We start from the raw sequence: 26,322 nt of genomic DNA on the forward strand, positions 1-26,322 counted from the left end.
TGTAGGCCCCTGACAAATAGAGGGTTGTGGTCCCCCCCCCTTGCTCCAGTCTGCTATATGGCAAGCCACTGCCTTTTTACATGTGAATCACTTGGTGCAGGTTTGTGAGGGGGGGACTGGAACAGGGCATGAAGCAGAGCAAACATTATTATCCCCCCCCCCAGTTTCCCCCTTTCCTTTTCATCCCCAACCCACACTTCCTTGTCCCGATGCAAGTAAGGAGAACCTGCTTCTGTATGCATATCACTTGTTAGGATTAGGAATTAAGATCTTAAATCAGATGCATTTTGATACCTGGAGGTTGCCAGTCAACATTACATTGCTTTCAGTGGAGTGCACACTTGAATGTGCATTGGATGGGCATTCAATTTACACTCGCCATTTCTGATCTAGCAAGGGAAATGTGCATTGAAACAATTTTCTCAGTGCACCTTGCATCATGAAGTTTGTGGCTGCCTGTTGCAGCCCATTGCTCAAGCCAGAAGTGGTCTGTTTGGCATGTCTCCAGAGGGTGGGAAGAGTTGGGTTCCAATAATACATACTCTCTCCCAACTGCTACACCTGTCAGGCCCAAGGAAAACAATCCACTTGGCACAATGGCTTGTGTCTACATGCTATCTGCTGCCAGTAATCAGAGGCAGTATAAAGGGAGCATGTATGCACAGTCCTGACTTGGCAGGTGAGTGGGGGAGATCATTTTAAAGAATAAGTTACCTATTTACATATCTTTAGAGGGTTAAACTTAATTTTTTTCAAATTTCTTCAGTGAGTGGGGTCTTAAAAATATGTTTGTGATTGGAAAACATTTAGCTTGGTAAGTCTACGTTTGATGAAGAAGCACATGAACTGCTTTTGGAAAACCAAACATCTTTAGTTTTACCTTCTGAAAATGATAGTGCTTTATTGTTTTTATGCTGTATACTGCTTTGGAATTATTAAATATTAACTGGTGTTGAAATACTTTTAAATAAATAGATTCATTCAAATGAAAGATATCCCCCAACCTTTTACTTTTATGGGGAGCAGGTACAGGAAGAACTTCCTTTTGGCTTCTCAGGCAACTGGGAATATACTAGAGCAATCATTTTCTCGCAGCTCCTTACAAGAAATTTCTGAAGTCCTTTGAACCTGAAACTCTCTGACATGAGAAGATAATGCTTTAACTCCATCAAAAAAATTATACATTTTTCTGCATTAATCAGCTCTAGCTGATCTGTGAGGCTGAAAGTTAAGTGTCCTTATGGTTTTGGGGTATGTGGAAATTAGAGACTAAGGATTAGTCTCTTAAGGAATAGTAACTTCATATTTATTATAAAAATTCCCTCAGAACCAGTTGCTGAGCTGGAGCGGAAAACATAGCCACTTTCCAGAGGCTTAAAAATCTAATGGGAGCTCCTTTTTAAATTATAAATTCTTATGTGGATCTCAGATGCACCTATATTTTTTATATTGTTTATATGCAAATTTAAATGTAAATCGTCTATTGATTAAAAACAGATTAAAGTATGATAATGTAGCTGCCTTAAATATTAATCATACACACCCTCTTTTCTTAGTATCTTCTTGTCTCTTCAATTAATATTCACGTTAACCAGATACTAATACTAGAGGCTGTAAAGTATGCAGAGTAGGATGAAGCCAGCACTTTTGATTTATTTTCCTGATGTTGTGGACTCCTGTGGCACATGATATATGATTCATATGTAATGTTCTGTCAAAATACATCAAGATTCTTTGGTATCTGCTCTTAAGTGCTGCATCTTGATTATAAACCCTGAGCCATATGCCCTCTCTCTTTATTCCTTGTGATTTTCTGTGCTTGCTCTTAATGTTGCATTACCTCATCTAGTTTCACCTTTGCTATAAATCTCCCCACCCCCCGGCAATTCCTCAGCTTGGGCTGTTACTTTGCAATTCATGAGCACTTGTACTCACCCCCGCCACCAGTTTCTCAGATTCTGTGCATACATGTCACTGTTCATATTAATTTCCTTTTTGTTTGCAGCATGCTATTAAATAGTGAGCTTCTGAACGTACCGGTAGATCTGAGCTTCTTTCTATCTTGGCCATTTTTGCCATGCTTTCATGTGGTCCAACATACTACAGCAAAACATAGCATGCAGGATTAAACTACAAAGTATTCTATATTACACCTTGTCCAGTGCAAAATTGCCCAGCTTTCATAATTCTAGTATTAGTGTATTTTTGTTAAATTGGAGCATTTCTGATAGAAGCAAGCTCAGGATAACCTAGTCAGTTCAGCTAGTTACATACATAGTTTATGTACCCTGTTTCTCCTAAAATAAGACATAGCCATAAAATAAGCCATAGCAGGATTTCTATGCATGTGTGAAATATAAGCCGTTCCCCGAAAATAAGCCATACCCCGAAAATAAGCCATAGTGACGTGGCACCTCCCATTAAAACAGCCTGGAGAGGCGTGGCTATGCAGCGTACCAATGCAACACGGTTAAAATAAGACATCCCCTGAAAATAAGCCATACTGTGTTTTGTTGGGCGAAAAAAAATATAAGACGGTGTCTTATTTTAGGAGAAACACGGTATCTAAGTTTCTCAACCCTCTTTCAGTAGTGCCTTCATCTAAATACCAACTAAGATCTGAAGAGTTGCTTAGACTCCTGCAAAGTGGCTTGGCCCAGACTAGTCACATTTTTGACTGCTGTCTTCCTCATACCATATCTGGATAACTCAGTTGGTTAGAGCGTGGTGCTGATAATGCCAAGGTTGCAGGTTCGATCCCTATGTAGGATAGTTGCATATTCCTGCATTGCAGGGAGTTGGGCTACATGATCCTCAGGGTCCCTTCCAACTCCACAATTCTATGATACCACAAGCTGTGTACAGTATTTGAAACTTCCTCTTGTTTCAAGAAGCAATTGTGGCATAGGGGCCTATTGCTCAATAGAAGTCTGACTTACAGAACTAGTTTTATAGTTCTTTGGATCACAATAAGCTTCTTTTACTAAAAAAAAAGTAGTAATACAATATTAATTAACTGCAGGCAAGTTCTATAGACTTTTATAAACAAAAGTATAAGCAAGGGGACTTGCAGCCATTGCATTGTGCATTAAAATTATGTTTCTTGAAATCTGGATAAATACACAAAGTTGACACACTTTGTAACATTGATGAAGTAAATATAAATGCTAGGGGGAAATTATGGAAGCATTGCTATTTCTCTCACAATGAACTATTGGGCCGTGCACTGTTGACTTCTATCTTCCAGATGCCTGTATGCCTTTGTTCTTTTATCAATGTGGCACTGCATAAACCTTAGGGAGGAATTTGATCAAACCATTTTATTATAGTTATATTTAAATCAACAACTGCCTATGAGTTGGTATTTTAGAGATGGTAACATTCTCTCTTAATCCGAGTCCTAATGGTTTTTGTATTTGTGTAATCTCAGAATAACGACAATGAGACGGCACTGCACTGTGCAGCTCAGTATGGCCATACAGAAGTGGTGAAGGTTCTTCTGGAGGAGTTGACTGACCCTACTATGCGCAATAACAAATTTGAGACTCCTCTTGACTTGGCTGCACTCTACGGGAGATTAGAAGTTGTGAAAATGTTGCTCAATGCTCATCCCAATCTTTTAAGCTGCAATACTAAGAAACACACACCTTTGCATCTGGCTGCTAGGAATGGCCATAAAGCTGTAGTTCATGTTCTCCTGGATGCTGGCATGGATAACAATTACCAGGTACTTTGTTTGGGAGTTTTGTGAATTTAATATTGAAGTAATGTTCTGGGTATTGGATATTGGCATTAATTCCCTTGGAAGAGGTACTAAGTTAAATGAAACCTAATCAGAGCTCTCCTTTGGAAATGCTTTAAGGATTACAGGGGTTGACCTGCAGGTTCAGTTCCAGATTGCTATGATCTCTCTGGCAAGCATGCCCCTATAGCAAGTTCACAGAAGTGGCTACATTTTCAACTACCGGTAATTTCCCAACCTTTCTGTGTTACTACTCCTTTCGCAAAGGGAAACACACGAGATTCTTAAAACTGAATTAGAGGTGAAGTAGCTTCTGGTGTGGATTAGAGGTTAAGTAGTTTCTGATTGATGTGGTTCAAAGTGATTACACATAATTTTGAAGAAGCTGCCTTAAACACTAGAATCTCAGTACTGGTAAAGAAGCTTGGGGGATTTTTTTCTAGTTGTGGATGAGCTGTAGCAGCTGGCTTTTGTTTGTGAAATGAGTCCTTGCGTATGTGCAAGTATTGCCTTCAATGTTCTCTGATTGCATTCACAACTTGGATTCATGCTGTGTTTGATTTACAGACGGAAAAAGGCAGTGCTTTGCACGAAGCAGCTTTATTTGGCAAAACAGATGTAGTACAGATACTGCTAGCTGCGGGTGAGAATCTTTCTGCTAAAATGATGTATCACTTGTACTGTGATCTTTAGACTGTAGTGAATGTTTTGAGGAATATTTTTTTCTTTCATTGCAAACATCCTGCAATATAAGCTGTATTTAGGCCTCTGAAGGTCTTTCCCTCCACCATCAGCCTTTTAAAAGTTATGTTGCATACCCAAGGATCAGTGTTAATAAAAGCTAAATAGAACTTACTAAAACTTCACATTTAACAATCATAGACTCCACAAATCAGTCCAAAGAGAAAAGGTCTTGCTATACTTCCTAAACTAGTTTGGGGGTTGTTATATGTCTTGAAGGAAAGGAATTTTATAATTTTGGCCTGGCCACCAGAAAGAATATTTGCATAGCTTTGTCTGGACATAGCACAAGGCTGGAATACTTAGGACTGTGTTCTCAGCAGATTCAGAAATTCTGCAATAGGACAGAGATTTTTTTTTTCTATTCCAGAATAATAGTTGTATTCATGTTATAGCAAAAATAGCAAAGATGAATAATATTATCTTGGTATAAATTTATTCCATAATAAAATTGTTAATCTTTAAGGTGTCCCTGGATTCTGTTTGGTTTGGTTATTTATGTAAGAAGCCTTATATTGCTTGATGCAGCCATAATCATTATTTGGAGGTCAAGAATTTGTGCGCTACAAATTCTTCCCCCAGTTTGCTTTCACCACAATTGAGTGCCAAATTTACATCAGTGCTTAATTATATTTAAGGTTTGCCAGGATCAGATTTTTAAAAAAATATAAAACAAAAAGCCTTTACACGACTTTAGGATTCCCAACTTGCTTTAACTGTTGTATGCATCAGCACAGCAATACTAAACTGTGGTTAAAGCAAGCCTTGGAAGGAAGGCAGAATGCACATGCAGAGGGGAGGAAGGGATTACACCAGCCCTTGACTTTTCTTTATATCAGGGTTTGAGTATGAAAATGTTTTATCTGCGTCAAACATCTGACCTGGATGCTTGAACATCTTTTAAGTGTTCTGCATTACAGTTCACAATTTGACCATTGCTTTTTAAATGATAGACTGTGTATAAAGCCACATTTTAATGAAAAATAATTTGTAACCCTTTCTATATATGTCTCAAGGCATTGATGTGAATATAAAAGATAACAGAGGCCTGACTGCTTTGGAGATTGTGAGGGAGCTTCCATCTCAGAAAAGCCAGCAAATAGCAGCTCTCATTGAAGGTAAGTCACTTGTGGAACAGGGCTTCCACTCCCCCTCCTCACTCCCCCACCCCAAATTTGGCTCGGACAGGAGTCGGGAGAACCCTTAGAGCAGTGTGCGAGTAGAGGAGAGGAGTTGTCATTCCATCTGGCAAGCTGCATTGCTTGCACAGAGGGAACGATTGAAAGAGTGTGACGTTGAATTCCACTTAACATTATTGTACACATGCACAAAGTGTGGTGACTTAGACTAACTGAATCAATTTATAAACGTTTTGGGTTGTTCAGTGAACTCTAATGCGGGTGTGAAAAACTGACTTCTAGTAAAAGTGTGTGTAGTATATGATGAGTGCTGAATTTGATGAGTAGTATATGATGAGTGCTGACATGCCGTTAAAGGAATTGGCATCATTAACTTAAGCCATCAATGAGAAAACAAGGCCAATCGAAGCATTTGTTTCTAGACATAATAGGCTTAGTACTACAGGTATTTGACTCTTTTTTTGTCAAATTTGTAGCATCCAAGTCTAATAAGCACATATTAAATTTGTCAGTTCTGAATACATTAAAACTAAGTTGGTATGTTCTCTGTAAGACCTCTACCATTGCTGCTTCTACATATTCTTTGTTTCTACAGCTGATTTGCACTTTTTATTTTTTCAGATTGCACAACAGGGAAGAAGATAGCAAAAGCAGAAGACAAGACACCGCCAGCATCAGCTACCTCTACTGAAACCTCAGTTCGTGTTCCCCAGGGTAAGAAATTGGGTGGAAAGGGAAACCTGAATTGTAATCAGTACCTATTATAACACATGCTCTTGCAGGGTGCATGAGAGGCATGTCTCATACTACAACAAGTACAAAAGTAATTTTACTGAGGTTGTTGTGATTATTTGTAAACATGCCATTTTCTGCAGTCTGACTATTAATGTTTGTACAGATTTTTGGGGCAGTACCTATAAATCCAAGAAGGATGATTTTTAGCACCCACCACTAGTATTGCTTTATTTGTTGAATAGTTGATATAAAGAAAGATTAGAACCCAAGAGGCTGAATTTTTGTTAATCTGCATAGCAAGGGAATAGGAGAAAACACTTAAGTTAAATTTCTGCAGGTGGCTATTTCATTGAATGTGATATTGCACCCGTGTTTGCTTGTCTGGCACAGTCATTTAGTACGCTGTTGCTTACTACCCAATGATACTGTCCTTGCTTCTCTTTTATTCCCTTCTCCCTTCATCAGATCTAATGTTCTTTCTGTTTAATTTCTGCAATCTGGTGTCCCTATATTGTGCATGTTTTCTGGGCCTTTTCAAATCCCTGTGTCCCTGGACCTTTTCCAGTTGTGCGTCAGCATGGGATGACTACAACTGTTGTTGATTATTTATCAATTTCTGTTTTCTCTAGGGAATGTGGAGAAAGCAGTGACAGAGCTGATCATAGATTTTGATGGAAAGCCAGATGAGTGTCCATATGAAGTCTTGTACAATGCAACATCCTGCCATTCTTTAGACAGCCTTGCCAGTGGAAGATCTTCAGACAGAGATTCAGTGAATAGGGAAGCGGAGATGACCAGTGTTAAAGTGACAGGAGTGAGGCCTGTATGTAACCTGATGTGTGTTGTCTGTTTCCTTTTTATGGAAAGTAGTCTGGGATATATCTCCAGGCCTGTGCACTCTCCACACTTGCAGTAAGTTGATAGCCTAGCTGTACAATTTGACCATGATATTAAATAATTGCAACAGGCTTTGCTTACTGAGCAATTGGAAGCCACTCCCTGCTGCATGTGCTACGCGTGATGTTCTCCCAGAGCTCTTGAGCATTATAACTTCATGATGTGATGGCTATCCAGATTTTGGTGAAATTCTACACCAGTATATTTGGCTGTTGAATGTGTTCACTGTAATGAATCTCTACATGTTGCTACTGCTACCTCAGGTTGTTGACTCAGTTACAAGGAAAGAAGCTTGTGCAGAGCATGACCTTCATTTAAATATTTTTTCCATCCAGCTTTCATCCATCCAAAGAATGTTGAATGCAAGGCTTCTCTGTCACATTGTTAGTTCGTGAATTTAGTTTGGGAGCAAATTAATTCTTTACAGAATTTGTAGATGCAATCCAGTAGGGGGAGCTTGGGGGCTTTACAGGATAATTATATAGCTTCCCTGAAAGCAGTCTTGCCTAAAAGGATCTGCATTTGCTGGATCTAGTATCTCAAGGTCTGTACAGACTGTGGAGCAGATACAGCTGTGTATTGGAAGCATGCTACCTTGCCTTCATTACTTCTAACTTAATAGCTTCATAGAAAACTGTAGAAATACACATTGAGCAATAATGGAGCACAGGAAAACAGACAAAAGCTAACAGCTAACGGAGAAGAATAGCGCTATAGCCTAGTGCAGTCTGGAATCTACTAATAAAGTGAAGATTGATAACTCCATATCATAAGCATACAAATCAATGCAAACCACACGGTGAACTAAACCTGAACATGGATTGTTTTTGCATGGGCAGTCTTTGTGTCAGATAGGGGATCCTCTTATATCTGGGGCAAGAAGAACATGAGATGGACACAAAGCATGGCAGTTAGATGAAGACGGGCGTATAACAGGGAACACTGCAGCAGGGTGCAGTAGCGAATGGAGCCGCTTGGCCGCTCCCGCGGCAACCTTACGAGCAACCAAGTGAGGCTTCTTTACTGGGCTGCGGGGCTCGGCTTGGGTGTTTCAGGGGGCGCGCCGAGTGTCACCCCCCTCCAGGCTGGCACCCGGGATGTACCGCTCCCAACGCCCCCACCTTGTTCCACCCCTGGCAGAGTGTTCTTGTTACTCATACTAGTGAGCAATCCTGATCAGGAAGCCTTTTATGCAGACCAAGGAAGAACCACATCTTCTGGCATTATAGGCAGCTTGCATGTTGGGTGCCTTCCTTATAGTGTCTTAATTTGGTGTGTGCATGTCGACGTATAGCCTTGCCTGACTCACAGCGGCGGAGCATATACCCGCACTGCCCAGGGCGGGTGCACTCCCGAGGGGCGTGGGGCGCGGAGGGTGCCCTCCCAGGATAGCTGCTTGGGTGCATGGAGTGATGCGTGCGCTCTGCAGCCGGGGGCGGAGCGAGCCGCCGATGGCAGACATTTGGTGCGCCGCCTGCCCGCGACTGCCAGATGTCACCTCCCTTAGTGAAGACACCCGGGGCGGTCCGCCCCTACCGCACCCCCCTTCCTCCGCCCCTGCTGACTCAGGTTATATGCTCATTTCTGACCCATCCTGGCATTAATGTCTGCTGGTGTGGTTTTTAGAAACATCATGAAGTTTTAGGATGTTAATGAAGCAGAATTTAAGCAAGGTGCCCAGAGCATTATTTCCATGCCAACTTTCCATGTACTTGTGAAATGTAGTATATCCAATATCGGTTGCCTGAAACTACTATCTAAGTCAATCTTTAGATAGTGCAAAGTGCATGCAAAAGTTCTCTGGTGGCACTAATGCAAAGACAGATATTATACTTATTTTATTTAAAACCACTCATATACTACCTAATATTATACATTTGTGTGAGTGCATAATGGTCGTTTAAAACTAGCTAAAATACAAAGACATTAAAATCAAGACAATAAAGAATGATACAGTAGCAAGCATAACCAGCTAAAACGCAGTGAGTTGGATAAATGTGCCCCAAAGGCCTGAGTAAGTAAATAAGCTTTCAGCAAGCACTAGAAACACATCACTGTTGCCGCTTGCCTGATTTATGGGGGGCAGCGGTTCCACAGGGTGGTGCCACAACAGAAAATATAGGTGCCAGGCAGATAGTACATCACAGTGCCCCCGCAGTGAAGCTCTGTGGTTTGCAAAGCACTGCCATATCATCAAACATTAGCAAATTCTCTCTAGTCAGTCTAGTCATGAACTGTAACACAGTAATGAGATAATTATTTTAAAACATTAAATTGCCATCAACAGAGGTATTGAAGGGAGGCAAGGTCAGTTCTTCCAGGGCATACCTGCTGCTTCCAAAAAGATCTGAAAGTTGGGAATGAATTTGGCACAGGATACTGACAGTGGCTTTCTGTACTGTAGAGAGAGCGTCCGCCTCCTCCTGCCAAGCCTCCCCCTGATGAAGAGGAGGAACTTGTAGAGAAGCAAAGTTCGTCTTCTAAGGTAAGTGTATTGTTTCCCTCTGAGGGGCTGTTACGGTGGAGGAAGTATCTCCAAACATTTTATTATATTAGAAGACACAAATATTTTTTCTACACTTCTGTGATTATTATGAAAGTTAGGGTTGCAATCAACTAACTTTTACTTGTAGTAGGCCCATTGGAATTAATGGTCATGCCTAACTTACATCTATTAATTTCAGTAGGTCTACTCTGAGTAAACATTAGCTGAATACAAGCCTTGGTATCTTTCCAGTACATCACCTACTTCCAACTCCATTCTCACTCTTGTTTAGAGCATCTAGATCTTTCATTCCACAGCTGGCATTCCGTTAGACATGCACCTGTGGAATACATTTCTGCCTGGTGTATTCCTCGACCCTAGTTTGACAGAATATTTCTCCTTTGAAGAAAAGTTCACATTAGGCACTGAAAACTCTGGTTCAGTTCAGACATGGTTTCCTGTAAATGCAACCACAATGTAAGGTACTGGAGTTGGAAAAACACCTCCACATCCTTGATATTCTCATTCTCTGTGCCTACATATGGCCACACCGATTCAGCCCTTCCCTCCGGCATCACTTTTGACACCAACCCCTATATAGTAGTTGTATTTTCTTCAGTCTTGGAAAGGTCTAGATTTATATATTTTATTTAGTAATTAAATTTATATACCACCCATCATACTTGGATCTCAGGACAGTTCACAACAGATAATGTTGCAACTTGTCATTCTAAGGCTAGTGTGCTGCTACAAGATACTTACCCCTTCCTGCATTTCACTAGTGCCTGTTTTACACTTTAAGTACAGTACAATAGCATCTTATGAACATTTAACTTGTGCCATTTCACCCTCCCATGGTTGATGCTTGCTGATTGAAATTGCACAAATTAAATGCACACAAGGCAGAGAGCTTAAAAGCTCTTTTTGCCCTGGGTTTTCCTGGCGTGAAAAGAGCTTTTAAGCTCTCTGCCTTGTTTACCAGGCAAGGCTCGCTCAGCACGCAGGCTCTAGGATGCTTTTGCTCATAGAGATCTCATAGGGCTGTCTGTGTTACTGCAAGATCTCATGTGACTCTCCCCAGACTTCCAGAGCCAGCGTACCAAGGGGGCCTTGCCCAGTAAGCAAGGCAGAGAGCTTAAAAGCTCTTTTCATGCTGGGTTGCCCAAGCAAACCCAGTGCAAAGGCTGGGGACGGTTGTGTGAGATCTCATGGAAACTCGGACAGCCACACAAGATCTTGTGAGAGCATCCTGGAGCATATGCACTTACCGGGCAAGGCCTTCTTGATGTGCTGGATCTGCAAGGGTAAGGGTGCTTGTGTATATGCAGTTCCAAGGGGGCAGTTTGTGTATATGCACCATTCCCAGAATGTAACTCCCATATAAGGTACAGTTGTACTGCACTAGTACTAAAGGACTCTGAGGGCACTGCAAAGTGTGCTTCAGTTTGCAGTACTATAGCAGAAAAAGGGGGTTTTGGTATGGGACATTTGAGGTGGAAGAGAAACAGCATTAAGGGACTTGTGGGTATAGTAGAGGCAGAATGGTAATGGGGTTGTAGGAGGGGGAAGAGTGTTATCTGTTGGGGAAGAAGACACTGTAGCACTGAAGGTTAGATTTCTGAGATTTTGATCTCTTAACGTATTCCATGACCAAAAGAGCCTTGTCAGTGACACTGCTAGCTTTTACATAATTGCACATGCCATGTGTGCTGATGTCTTTGTGTTTGGTCAGGGTTTTGTCAGCAAGAGGAAGAGTAGGGGAAGCACAGCTGATGAAGAAGAGGAGCATCCTTATGAGCTGCTGCTAACAGCAGAAACTAAGAAACACGCTGCAACAGATAAAAAAACAAAAGGTAAAAGCTATTGCAAATATATGTAATTAGCATGTATTGGGCAGAAGATGAGACGTTCAAACCATTATTGTTTTAGTTGGGTGGGCAGGCTTATTTTGCAATGACTGTCTGATAAGATGCTTTTGTAAGATTTTGGTTAAACTATTTCTTCCTTGGCATCTTATTCATGATGGAGTGTTCATTTTTCTGGTACCTGTGAAGACTATTAATGTCTTAACTTTTTGTTTTACAAAAGTTTTAATTTGGAAAAATAAAGCTAGGTGAAAGTCTCTCATCTTGGCAACAAATCATTGGTATGCATGGATTAGTGGAACAGCTCTGATCAAAATATCTATCAATGCACCAACTGATATGGCTTCCTTTGACATAAGCTGCTCTTTTTGTTGAAGCCAGCTGGGAAAGTAATTAACAAAGGAGAGAGGCAAACACATACAAACAAATCTCCTATTGACCCACCTAATAGAAATTAACTATTCCCTCATATTCGATACTTAATTATTGTGTCCTACAGGAGCCTAGCTAATGTGTCTTGCATGTGATTTGATAACTGCAATGTTCTTTGAATTTTGTTGTTACAAAGCTTGCACCCCTACTACTTCAAGTGCGAGGTAACTTGAAAGCACTTCATGTGTTACATTTTCCTTCATATATATATATATATATATAGAGAGAGAGAGAGAGAGAGAGAGATAATATTATTAAATGGTCAACTCATAAAACATAAAATTCAGAATAAATGACCAACCCTGAATCAAATAAATTCTCTAAAAATATTACTAAAAGAAAAATCTTTTCAGCAGTTGACAGCATATCAGAATTGTGGGTCTATACCTGCTTTCAGTAGGAACAATATTCTAAATTACTGGTGGCACTATGCTAAAGGCCTTGGTTTGCATGGAAACTAAGCACTGCTGTTCAAAGGACAGTGTGTAAATCATACACCCTGCTCCTATGCATATTGATTTGAAAGGAAGTCCTATGTTCAGTGGGACATACAGGCAACTCCACATGTACGTGTGTTCAACTCTTGCACGACTGCATATACGTGTGGCTCCGGGAAATAAATAATTCAATTTAAACTGCAAAAGGTGCAAAAATGGCCCCCAAACAGCACAAAAACTGCATAAAATGCATTTAAAATGGCTGGTAAGTGCTGCTGGTTTTTAAAAGGGTTTCCAGAGGGTTTGTTGTTGTTGTTCAGTCGTTCAGTCGTGTCCGACTCTTCGTGACCCCATGGACCAGAGTACGCCAGGCACGCCTATCCTTCACTGCCTCTCGCAGTTTGGCCAAACTCATGTTAGTAGCTTCAAGAACACTGTCCAACCATCTCATCCTCTGTCGTCCCCTTCTCCTTGTGCCCTCCATCTTTCCCAACATCAGGGTCTTTTCTAGGGATTCTTCTCTTCTCATGAGGTGGCCAAAGTACTGGAGCCTCAACTTCAGGATCTGTCCTTCTAGTGAGTACTCAGGGCTGATTTCTTTGAGAATGGATAGGTTTGATCTTCTTGCAGTCCACGGGACTCTCAAGAGTCTCCTCCAGCACCATAATTCAAAAGCATCAATTCTACGGCGATCAGCCTTCTTTATGGTCCAGCTCTCACTTCCGTACATTACTACTGGGAAAACCATAGCTTTAACTATACGGACCTTTGTCGGCAAGGTGATGTCTTTGCTTTTTAAGATGCTGTCTAGGTTTGTCATTGCTTTTCTCCCAAGAAGCAGGCGTCTTCTGATTTCGTGACTGCTGTCACCATCTGCAGTGATCATGGAACCCAAGAAAGTGAAATCTCTCACTGCCTCCATTTCTTCCCCTTCTATTTGCCAGGAGGTGATGGGACCAGTGGCCATGATCTTAGTTTTTTTGATGTTGAGCTTCAGACCATATTTTGCGCTCTCTTCTTTCACCCTCATTAAAAGGTTCTTCAATTCTTCCTCACTTTCTGCCATCAAGGTAGTATCATCAGCATATCTGAGGTTGTTGATATTTTTTCCGGCAATCTTAATTCCGGTTGGGGATTTTTAGATTATGTTCCCCATTATACATCTAGACCGGATAGATGGGAGGTGGCCTGCTCTTGATGGGGTTACACTCCCAGCTTGGGTACCCAGCTTAGGGATACTTCTGGATCCATTGCTGTTGCTTGAGGCACAGGTGGTTTCAGTGGAGCAGAGTGCCTTCCATCAGCTTTGGATGGTGGCCCAGCTGCACCCCTATCTGGACAGGGATAGCCTAACTTTTGACTACTGCTATGTTGGGAATGTGATGTATGAGACCTACATAGTTCCAGTTCCAGTCACCACACACAGGCAGTTTAAGGTCCCAAACAGTTCACTGCTGCAGAAGATAAAAGCTTCAGTAATACAGTTCTGGATGTTGACATATACCTAGGTTTTGCAGATACAGATACAGGTATATAAAAGTACAAGGAACTTCTGTCACCACAGTAATTCAAGACGTAATACAGACGCCAACTCCCTTCACAATACTCACTGACTGACTAATAAGCTGACAAGGACTGCCTCTCCCCATATGAACTGACCCAGACCCTATGACAGAGCTTTCCAAACTTTTCATGTCGGTGACACACTTTTAAGACATGCATCATTTTGTGACACAGTAATTCAGTTTTACTAGCAAACTGGAGGTTAAACTAACCCCTTTCTAGCCCTGGGAGGAGCACAGGGAGTGTTAGCATGACACACCTACACACTGCAGCCGACACACTTACATGTCATGACACACAGTTTGGAAAGCTCTGCCCTATGAAAGACATCTGAGGCACTTGTGTGTGTGCCTCTTCTATCAGAAAGTAGATGATGAGGATTGAATGTGGGGCCTTCTGCATGCAAAATACATGCTTTCCTACTGAACTATGGACCTTCGTAGTTTTATGCAGCTCAACTTTTACTATTGTACTGCTGATAGTAATCTAGTGTTGTGACATAGTTCCCCAATTTTGACAGTTGCCTCCAAACAACTGTTCTCCAGGTAGGATTTATGTTGCCGTTCCCCTACTCCTGTTTTCTTTCTGAGCATGATCTACTCCTTTAGGCTATAAGCGGTTATCCGTGTGATGGAGGAAAAGTTGACACACTGCTTTGGAGGGCTGGAAAACCACCTGTGTTTGGAAACAATATTTGAGTTATCCCACCTTCCACAGTTGCCTGCTGCCCTTCTCTTAACTGTTACTGGCCAAGGGCAGGGATGCGTAGTTCACATGTTAAATATTTTTATTTTTAAACTCTTAGGTGAATCATCTTCAGGTCCTGCCAGCAGTGTCCAGCCACAGGTAGGACAGGCTTGATCCTTAATATGCATTGAACCTAAATATAATGAATACAAACAGCTTGGGAGGGAAATCTTAGTATTTTATGTTTACTGTAGGAGCAAAAAAAAAATTGCAGCTTATGTGCAAGTTAGTCAGTATGGGCTTAAATGGTAAAGGATTGTACATGAAGTAAGTGAAAGAAGGAAAATGCCTGTGACTTCCTCATGTGATGTATTTGCCTAGTGGGGAAAGATGTAATAAATTGTGATGGGAAGTCTAACATGTTCTTTGATGTCTGATGGGTTATTTGGAAAATGGAAGCAAAATGGAAACATGAACTCACTATTATTTACTTATTTAATAGAAAAATTATATACACTGCAGCTGACACACTAATGTGTTGTGACACACAGTTTGGAAAACACTTTTATAGAGATATACTTTACTACTGGGCTACTTCTTCCCTGCCAAGAAGTACTTATAAGCTAAAGAGGTTATGGTCTTTCTGTAATGTCTGCATGTTTTGCAGAACAAACCAGATAGAAAGCCAAATATGGTAGCTTCCTATATGAACTTTCCAGTATAAGCAACAAACATATCATTTATGCATGTATTATATTTGCATCGCATATTTTCTTTAAAGAGCTCAAGGCATAGTATATAGTTCTTTCTCATGCTCAATTTTATCCGCATAACAAGCTTATAAGATAGGTCAGGACATGTTTGATGAATATTGCTGTGGTAACATGTTCAGGAAGGTTTGTCATGACCACCAAAAAGGGAGATGTGAAATCAAATGTAACAGAAAAAAGCAGAAAGTAGTATGGTCAGGACATAGTACAATATGTGTGTACAACTGGCATGCTTGTTGGTTTGGTGTGCAATATGGTGTCAGGCATCTGGTATCAGAGTTGGCATTTTGAGAATCCCATGCTTCCACATTCTAAGAACCATATTTTCTAATTATCATGGTTCTAAAGAGCAGCTTAGAAATAAGCAGGGAGCATCTGATTTATCAAAACAAGGAGGTAGCCATTTTCAGGGGCTCCGGGCTCCAGTGATTCCCATGCTATTTTCTTTCCCCTTAACATTGTTCATGATATAATTCATGGTCTAAACTAACGCTTTGCCCCTTTCACCCTTCTATTCCTTTCTGCCACTTGTCAAAGTTCCCACTTATACAAAGTCACATTTTGAAACCTTGGGAGCGGGATACATAGAAAACATTTTGTACTTAAGTTGCAGAAGTATTATTCTGGGTGTAGAGTTTGCGCTTTGGCACATGCTGCTTTGATAATGGCATTGGAACTTAAATAATATAAGATCCCTTTGCAGGCCTGGCCACGAAAAGGTCAGTCTTCCCAAGATTGCCAGTGGCCACTGAATTGCCAAGCTTCTTCTGACTTTTCTTCTAGTCATTCTGAGCAATATCCAAGTCCTGAATCAAAAGGTAAGTGCTCATTCAAAGTCTTTCCAATTTCACTTAAGTGTACTTAGAAAAAAGCAGCACCAGTTTTTTTCTGATAGCAAAGCATAGTTTGGAGTGTTAAATATGGAACATTACTAAAACGCTTGTAAAGGTTTCTCACAAGACTTTGCTCATGACAGACAATATTTTTCTGTTTGCTGTTTTGCTTTTAGGAGATGGAAAGCACATCCACTGTTTCACTTGAACAGTGACCCTATTGTTGGGCTTCATTGCTGGCTTTGGGACAGTCAAATGTTCCAGTGTACAACACACACTGTCAGCTGCTTCTCCGCCCTCTGAATGCAGTGCTGCTAAATATTAACATTATGTATAGATACCACATTAAATAGTCTCAGTTCTTGCACAAAAGGTGGGAAGACATTCTGCACTTTTATCTCTTTCTTGCCTCTGACCTTTAGCCAAGTCTGGATTAAAATGGTTTTGGATCCCGGTGCAGTTCCCAAAATAGGGCCCCCCTTCCTCTAAAAAAGGAACACATGGAATAAGGTACCCAAAAATAAGTATTGTAGTATCTTAAAGCCTGAGAAATTAATTATGGCATCATATTTTGTGGACTACAAAAAATGCTCTGAGCCTGTGGAGTTTGACAGCTCTCAGCAAACCCTAGACAAAACCTTGATAAACAAACAAAAAATACTCTGAGCACATGCAGTTTCACTTTATAAACTCATATAAGTCATAATTGTTTCTTGTTCACTTCCTTCCTTGGGCCAGTCACCAACTCTCAGCCTATCCTACCTCACATGGCTGTTGTGGAAATATAAAGGGAGCTCTAAAATGGCTGCAAAGGGGGACTCAGGGCTTGAAACCTAGGCATAACATGTTGATTCCTTTAACCAAGAGTGATATATACTATAAAAGGCCATGTTTTTGGTCCTGCCTCTTTCTGCCCTTTAAACACCATCCCGTATTTAGCTATTAAGGACCTTTGTCTTGTAGTGAGGATGCTAGGTGGGGGAAGGTCTTTGAATTTCACTTTTACCTATAGCGAATATTGGAAATTGTATTAATAAAACTGTCTCTTCACTACAAACTTTTGAATAATTCAAATCTGTCAGTGCTTTAAATCAGCTCCTTGTATTTGATACTAGACTTATGTTTTAATTTGTTGTTAAGTGTCACGTTTCAGCAGCAGTTCATATTCCAAGCAATAGGGCAATCCACTCTATGTAGAGGAATTTGTTAATGAGAAGCAAGCTTTTGGTGGAGTTAACCTCACTACAGAGCTCTCATTTCTCTTGCATAAGGAGGTGAGCTCAAGCCACTAGGGAAGGAAGCAGCTGTAGGGAGGAGGGGGAAATGTTTTTGAACTTGCAGGTTGTTTGCAGCTTTTATTTTTCCCCACCCAGTGCTCTGTGCCAAGGGTAGGGAGTGCTGCTCTAAATAACACTTTGGCCTTTATGGAAATATCTTGTGTTCCAGGAGTCTCAGCCTGCCCCTCTCTCTGCAGAGTATAGTTAGCACTTCTCCAAACCTTATATAGCAAGGGCTGATTGTTAGTGTTAACAGGAATAAAATGAAACGGGGCGGGCTGCCAGATTGCATAAATCAGGCCAGTGTTTGGAATTTCATAAATGCTCTGACTTCGGGTACGATCTGAGCACTCAGAACAATACTGAACTGTTCTTTTTAATTTCTCCCTCTCGGTGAGGGAAAGCCGAAGCTCTGTTTCTTAATTTCTGTGTTTGGGCTTTGTTTTTTTGTTTTGCTTCCATCTTACCGAAGACCAAAGGAGGAGCAGCAACAGCCAAGAAGATGCCCAAGTGCTGGATCAGTTCTCAGGTCTGCTGCATGGTTCTTCTCCAGTGTGTGAAATAAATGAGGACCCTTTCAGACTTGTTTCTGCTGTGGGCAAAGGAAGTACCGAGGGGACTGCTATGCAGCTTGAAGATGTTGAGGAATCCATATCGGTACAGACTAGCACTGCAGACCAAAATAAAGTGGTCTATTCAACTGTCCGCCATACCAGTGACAACAAGTTGGACCCTGAAACTTTAGCACATCCTCACTTGCCACAGCACCCTGGTGGTGCTGAGGAAGGAGACAAGAGCAGTGTTTTGGGCAGAGTTCACCCAGGAGGCAAGCCCAGAGCAGAACTCAAACTTAGCCGTAGCTTGTCAAAATCAGATTCTGACCTCTTGACCACCTCCCCAACAGAGGACGATACTATGGGGAGCAGAAGTGAATCACTTTCCAATTGTAGTGCTGGAAAGAAAAGGCTGGAGAAATCACCTTCATTTGCTTCAGAGTGGGATGAGGTAAGGCTGACCTTGACCTTATAAATCTGTTTTCAGTGGCATATTGTTGCAAGAGTTGATTTTAATACAGCATTTTGGAGGGCAAAAAGATTGGAGATAATGCTATTTGTCATATCTCTTTTTTTACTTCCCCCTTTGTAGATAATTACAATTTATCCTCATAAATTGAACCTGGAGCTCTGAACATAGTTGGTGCAGAATTGAGGGTGGGGGCTTAAAAGATATTTTAAAAATATTGTTAGAATTTCAGGTTCAGGGTGTGAATTCCCTTGGCTTCTCTGTGACTTTGTAGAATGAATTTTGTACTGCTGGGGTGGGGGTGGGGGTGGGGGGAGGAAGCTGAAAGTGCTGGAGAATCAGTTGTCACATTGGAGAAGCTTCCACAGCTTATTCTCTCTAGAATAGCTTGTAGAAAAGAGTGGGTCACATATCTAGGTCACCACTGTCTGCTTTGTATAAATGAGAAGTCATCAGTAAAGATGAGGAGTTCCTAAATACTTTTGCACAGGTAGCATAAAGGAACTAGTTCTGAAGATTAATAGAAAGCCAGCTTACTGTTACATGTGCAAGACCACTAACTGGTTAAACTTGCTGATAGAAAGTTGCCTTAGTGAATAACTCAGCTAAGATTAAGTGTCCCTCTTGAAGCTTCACCACAGCATTACTGAAGCATTCTTCAGTAATGCTGATTCTACGGACTCTAAAAGTAGAGTCACATGAAAGATGCAAGTATGAACTGCTTCTAAATAATTAAAAGGGGCTCAAACCCCCAACTGAGGGTCAGTTCTGAGGAACTGCATGTCCAGTCTAAAACGAATGTAAAGAGAATTCTCTTGTCTGGCAAATTACATCCGTTGTGGGTTGAAATAATGGAGTCACTATTTATGTAAAAGAATCTCTATTTATATAGTTCAGTGGCATGTCTTTGTAATCATAAGAAATAGATTAACCTTTATATTAAACGATTATTTAATCTGCACATTTGGGAATATGACAATTTACTTAAAATAACAAGAGGGCCTGTCCTGTGCCCACCTAGCCAGGGTGACAGTGGGATATAGTTTCCAAAAATACTGTGAACATGGGATTATTTTGGAAGCATTGTTCTCCGAATCTAACACTATATGCATCCTGTGTCTTCTTTTTGAATTAATACTGTCTATTTAAAAAAAAGTAGAACTTTTTCTTTTACCAAAACTACATAGGTAGCAAATAATAAACCCGAGGAGGGCGTGTGCTACTGATAGAAAGGAGTGCGGGGGGGGGGGGCAGGGGAGGAGAGGAGAGGGGGGAATAAGAGTTCATGATTCCCTGTGTGTATCTATCTTCACTTAGGACTTTCATTAGCCCAAGCAGTGTTATGCAAACAAATCCATATACTACGGAGTCATATGCCACAGCATTTTTCTTATTGCTTTGCCTGCAAAAGGCTAGTCCATCACATGACAAAAGTATAGGAAGTTGTAGGAAGAACAATTGGGAGTGGAACACATTTAACCTATGGTTGAGGTCTAGAAGATTATGCTTGCAGATTTTGTGCTAGCTCTGAGTTAATTGGTTTTGTGGATTCAGTACACTGCCCTTTTGTGCTCTAATGTTTTCAGGTATCTGCAATCCACATGCCTAAATTTTCACCTGTCAAATAATCACCTCCGTGTCTGACAGCTGAAGGAAGTATCAGGCAAAATTAATATAATCAGCTGACTGCAGAAAAATCTATGTTTTACAAAACAGCAGAATTGCCTTTCCACAAGGAATTGGATTCCTTTAATATTGAAACAATAAAAATACCTGTACTAAGCATCAGAAACAAATATTTGTTTTATCAAGGTGGGTGGTTATGCACAGTGGTGTGTTATGTTTGCATTGCTGTGGATTAATGCCATGACTGATAATTTTGTACTGTTTGCTGGAAGTGCTACATATGATTCAATTTATGTTAGGAATGAATATATTACATTGCATATAATAACAGTTCTTGGTCTGGAAACTGTCTCATGCATTGCAAAAATGAATCCTGCCATTAATACTTACAGTTTTGATTTTAGTTACTAACTCCTATCTAAATATTTTGTGTTGGAAAATTATAAATGAGTGCAACTGCTGTCTAAACTTGTATATAGTGGCCGTAAATAGTTCAAGATGTTCTGTTTCCCAAACAGGGCATTGAAGTGCTTTCACAATACCTTTCCAATGATGTTTTAATGTTCAGCCTGTTTCTTTCAGAATTATTGGTTACATCATCTTTAAAGACTCTGATTGGGGTCAGTGATACTAGGACTATGGAGAACTGCTGGAACAGTTACTCATCCTGCTGTTCCGTACTAATGGTTATTTGCTGTTCCATCTGTGTTCTGATGGTAGTCTAGGCTGCATTTAGAAAAAAATAAAGCAAGTCCAGCTCTTGACTCTTGTATTTGGTAGCTATTTAGCAGAACGCTAATCGCCGTTAAAATAACTGCTTTTCCTCATATGCAGTTTACTGGGCTGGTTAGAAAATAGACTTTTCCTTTCATGGGAGATCATACTCCTTCCTCTTCTCCCATGTGAAATCCCTCTTTCCTTGTCAGCATTAACCATTATCTAGCTGGGTCTAGATCAGGGGTCAGAAACCTTTTTCAGCCGTGGGCTGGTTCACCGTCCCTCAGACCTTCTGGGGGGCTGGACTGTATTTTTGGGGGGAGGGGAATGAATGAATTCCCATGCCCCACAAATAACCCAGAGATGTATTTTAAATAAAAGCACACATTATACTCATGTAAAAACACCTGGCAGGCCCCACAAATCACCCAGAGATGCATTTTAAATAAAAGGACACATTCTACTCATGTGAAAACACGCTGATTCCCGGGTCGTCCGCGGGCCGGATTTAGAAGGCAACTGGGCTGCATCCGGCCCACGGGCCTTAGGTTGCCTACCCCTGGTCTAGATGAAGGCTGGTATCCAACAAAGTCATCCTGTTAGCGCAAGGATTTCTGCCTTCAACACAGAATTTCCTCTCCCCTATCTGCTCCAAATAAATAAAAAATTGTCCAGTAGCACCTTAGAGACCAACTAAGTTTGTTCTGGGTATAAGCTTTCGTATGCATGCTTATACCCAGAACAAACTTAGTTGGTCTCTGTGGTGCTACTGGACAATTTTTTATTTATTAAGATTCTGTCAGACCAACACGGCTATCTACCTGAATCTATCTGCTCCAGATAGTTCAAGGAACCCCCAGAACAGATTTAGGTATAACCTGAAACCTGCGCTGACTAGAGACTAATCCAGTATGGTCTGCAGTCTCCATCTTTAGGCTGAGTTATATCCAGACCAGCCAAACTTTTGCTCGTCCTCTCTTCACTAACCCCCTGCCTCTGCACAGCATCCAAACAGATGAAGGAAAGCTTGCTCATTATTTTGTGACACGTTGCTTCCTCCTAATAAAGCTGTTGCCAAGTTGTGGATTTTTGCATATTTTTCTTGTGGACCAAGGCACCTTCTTTTTGCTTTCATTGATTTTATATGGAAATAAGTATGGTTAACTTAATCTGAATCTAACCCAGTGCACATTAAAGTTGTTAGGTTAGCTTTTTAACCAGGAGTTTAGTACTGGTTTGCAAACATGTTTAATGTAACTCTTAACAGATGCAAAGCTATCTCATGATTAACACTGACAAGGAGAGGGAAATAACTCAAGTGTGGGGAGATTGAAATTTACTCATAATTTCTTAAATAGTTAGCTAAGTGGAAGTTATGTCTGCACTAGACATCATTAGAAATTTATGTTCTCTTAAAATACCTTGATACTTTCATGAAAACCCTGTGTTAATATATTGATCCTATCATTCATTCTTTCCAAATACTGTCATTGGATTCAAATCAGATGCTTCTCAAAGGATCCTAATGTGGTATACAGTGGTACCTCGGGTTACGACCTGATCCATTCTGGGGTGCCGCTCGCACCCCAAAAAGTCCATAACCTAAGTGGCGATATTGCGCAAGCGCGAACTGCGCAGAACGCTTTTGTGCATGCACAGACTGCTTCTGCGCATGCGCGGTGAAACCTGGAAGTAAACACTTCCGGGTTGGCCGCGTTTGCAACACGAAAAAGCACAACCTGCAGCTATTGTAACCCGAGGTATGACTGTACTGTAATATAAATCTGGCTGTAGTATGTTTGTGAATTATATTTGTGAATTCTGTCTCTTCAGAATCTGGCCTGTATTGCTATTTAGTGGCATGTATCTAAACCTCTTTTAGAGAAGAAATTGTATGTAATATGTTCAGCTAAATGTTGAAGCTGCTGTGGTTAAAATAAAGTTTGGATGAGAGACTTTTAGACGCAAATCACAGTTCGGTAATTAAGCTGCTGATCAGCTTCTCTTAAATTACTGAGTCTTGGGTGAATCTAGACTCAGGAAAACAAACATAATAGAGAAACTGATTTTGGCCTAAGGTACATGAAAGTGATTGAATCTGAAAGTACTGTATAGAGTCATGGGATACAACTGAGAATGACCAAAGTTAACAGAGTAAGTACTAGAGTATGAGGCATGTACAAGCAGGGCTTTTTTTCCCAGCCAGAACTCGCTGGAACTCAGTTCTGGCACCTCTCAGGTAGGCACCATTACCATTATAAGAGAACAAGGAAGGTGTTCATGGTGAGTTCCGGCACCTTTTTCTAGAAAACTAGCACTGTGTGTAAGTTAGGTTAAAATGGGAAGGAATGACTTGTTTATAGGCGCTCACGTTCGTTCCCAACCTGAAGCTATGTAAGGCAGAGTTCTGCCCTACCTTGAGCCCTTAAGTAAGACAAATACTGCTGGCTTGGCAGTAAGAGCCTTTTCTGAGCCAATGGGGCACACTATATACCTCAGATCCTGCGCCAATTTGTAGGCTTGTTGAATGGCAAAGGCTGAAGTGTGCACCCTGACAATGGCTTAAAAGCAGGGTGTAGAAATATCAAAGGAAGAAGCAAAACATAATAAAGCAGAACCTTGCTTATTGCCTCACTTCACTGTGGAATAAATTAAGGATTGAACTTATGTCTGAAGTGGGCTGTAGTTAGTATAAATATTTGAATGCCTTTAAACTTAGCTGAAGGCTAAAGTGGTAAATTTGTTTCTGTAATCTGCTCATAAATATTCAGCTGATGTGAATTGAGTGTGCAGCAGTCAAAGCACACTAAATTTTACATAATGTGAATAAATTGCTTTTGTACTTGAAGGTTGGAGTAGGATGTGTGACGCCTCTGCCAGGATGTGAAATGCTGGCATGCCATTTCAGAATCATGTTTAACTTGTATACAGTGGTACCTCGGATTGCAAACAGGATCCGTTCTGGAGGCCCGTTCACAACATGAAAAGACAGCAACCTAAAGTGCCATATCTGCACATGTGCGTGGTGCGATTTGGCGCTTCTGCACATACGCAAAGCGCGGTTTAGCGCTTCTGCACATGTGCGTGCGCTGAAATCCGGAAGTAACCCATTCCGGTACTTCCGGGTTTGGCGCGTTTGTATCCCGTAGCAAACGCAACCTGCAGCAAACACATTTTTTCAGGTGTAGAACAACTTTAGACTCCACTTTGCATGGCTTTGATTGTTTTAAAGAACCCTCTGTCCCATTAAGCAAATGAGCAAAACAGTACTTAATACTTACTTTTACTTATTTATGAATGAATGGGTGTGCTCACCATGTCTCACCTGGTAATGGGCTAGATGAGAGGCAATAGTCTGAAGATCAATCCAAACAAGACTGGGTGGTTCCCTTCACCAGATGGATGGGAGCAGAGTAGATATGCAGCTTGGAGGTACTTCTGAATCAGTTCCTGTTGTTGGAGACTCAAGTGGCCTTGGTGGCACAGAGTGTCTTCCACCAACTTTAACTGTTAACTGTGCTGTGGTTACCACTAGGTTAAATTACTGCAATGCATTGGGGGGAGCTTCCTTTGAACAGGCCTGTGCAGAGTGTGGGGGCAGCTGAGTACACTTCTCCCGGGCCTCGGAGGGCTAAGCTGGTTGGGTGCCCTGCACCAAGAACGGGATGCTTCTTTGTTTGAGTTTATAACTTTATTCTAACAAGACTCCCACCCTAGACCTCATACAAGCTCTGCAGGGGGCTGCCTTTGAAGATGGTTCAGAAACGGCAGCTATTATAAAATTCAGCTGCCAACTCAGATTGTTGACTGGGGCAGAATGGTCTGTACATGTAACACCAATTCTGGAACAACAAAACTGGCTGCCAGTTAGTTTCAAGTCTCCAATTCAAGTTCTCCTTTTAACCTATAAAGTATTCTGCAGCTCAGGATCCCAATGCCTCAAAGACCACCTCTCCCCTCATGAACCAACTTGGACCCAGCATTCATAATCTGAATCCTTCTCCATGTGATCCCTCCATAGCAAGTTCGGAGAGTGGCAGCACAAGAATGGGCCTTTTCACTGGTGGCTCCTTGCTTGTGGGATACTCCCCACGAAGAGGCATGCCTGGTGCCATCTTTATCTATTTTTAGGTGCCAAGCAAAAACTTCTGTTTTTCCAGGGCCCTCGACTTTGTTGCTTTGTTGCTGAATTTGTGGCTTTGTTTAGTGGGCAGAATCTGTAAGACCTGTCTTGTCTACGCTGATATGTTTTTCTTTCTTCCAGACTAAAGGTGTGCTTTTAGCTTTTTATTGGTTGTGTTTGTTATAATCGGTTTTAGTGTTTATACTGTTTTTGTATATTGTTGTTGGTCACCTTTGTGAAGACAACTATATTTAATTCAGAGACATCATAACAAAAATTATATGCAAGGGATTTCAGCTAATTCTGAAATCCAGTTGTGCTTATATACAGCAATTTTAGGGACATCTAAACAGAGTGGCCTGATATCTTTTACAAACAACAGAATATCTAAGAAATTAGAAAATACAAAGGGTGTTATCTAAGTTGCACTCAGGGTAGACTCACTGAAATCACTTAAGTTACTTAAGTAATTGATTTTAGTGATCAGCTCTGTTTATAACTTAGTTGGGTTCAAATCCCCACTCAGCCATGAAGCTCAATGGTTAACCTTGGGCCAATCGCTGTCTCTCAGCTTAACCTTTCTCACAAACTTGTTGTGAGGATAAAATGAGGAGCAGGAGATCTATGTATGCCACCTTGAGCTCTTTGGAGCAAAGGTGGGATATAAATGTAATAAACAATGTTTAAAATTTGTCTGGTCCTGCTTACAATACACATCTCTTGTTCCCCTAATTTAATAACCCCTTCTATATTATTATTTATGATTTTCAGTTTTATACATTTCAATAATTTTACAATAATTTTACCATTTCAAAACTTAATTTCCTTCCCTCCTCTTTTTGCAGTTCTTTAAATTTATTTTTAATATTTTCTGTGAAACCAAATTAACTTAACTTGCTCATTTACTCATCTACTTTAAATATATACTCTTATAAAGCTGCAGGCTATTACAATAATCCTGCCAATGTTCTTATCTGTTTACAGTTTGTTTGTAAATATTCCATAAACCATTTCCATTCTTTTATAAAATATTTGTTATCTTGATAAGTAAGTTATCTGGTAAGTTATATTTGTTATCTTGATAAGTAAGTTATCTGGTAAGTTTTGCCATTTCTGCATATTCCATAAGTTTTTGCATCCATTCTTCTTTTGCTGGGACTTCTTCTTTCCATTTTTGGGCAAGTAACATTCTTGCCTCTGTAGTCACATACATTAATAAATTTCTATACA

The 26,322-nt window shown here is 40.7% G+C and overlaps 1 protein-coding gene across 12 annotated transcripts in view; it reads left to right on the forward strand.

Moving 5' to 3' along the window:
- The window catches only part of ANKS1A (ankyrin repeat and sterile alpha motif domain containing 1A), a 130,394-nt gene that overhangs the window by 45,146 nt on the left and 58,926 nt on the right, over positions 1–26,322 (forward strand). For all 12 annotated transcript variants that reach the window (XM_033152641.1, XM_033152642.1, XM_033152646.1 and 9 more), the window contains 10 exons: positions 3,431–3,727; positions 4,310–4,385; positions 5,500–5,601; positions 6,244–6,336; positions 6,987–7,180; positions 9,659–9,739; positions 11,472–11,592; positions 14,842–14,882; positions 16,197–16,311; positions 18,076–18,608. In XM_033152641.1, coding sequence (XP_033008532.1) covers positions 3,431–3,727; positions 4,310–4,385; positions 5,500–5,601; positions 6,244–6,336; positions 6,987–7,180; positions 9,659–9,739; positions 11,472–11,592; positions 14,842–14,882; positions 16,197–16,311; positions 18,076–18,608 — 1,653 coding nt within the window. The remainder of the gene's footprint in view (positions 1–3,430; positions 3,728–4,309; positions 4,386–5,499; positions 5,602–6,243; positions 6,337–6,986; positions 7,181–9,658; positions 9,740–11,471; positions 11,593–14,841; positions 14,883–16,196; positions 16,312–18,075; positions 18,609–26,322) is intronic.

The sequence above is a fragment of the Lacerta agilis genome, chromosome 6 (genome assembly GCF_009819535.1).
Source record: "Lacerta agilis isolate rLacAgi1 chromosome 6, rLacAgi1.pri, whole genome shotgun sequence".
Taxonomy (NCBI): domain Eukaryota; kingdom Metazoa; phylum Chordata; class Lepidosauria; order Squamata; family Lacertidae; genus Lacerta; species Lacerta agilis.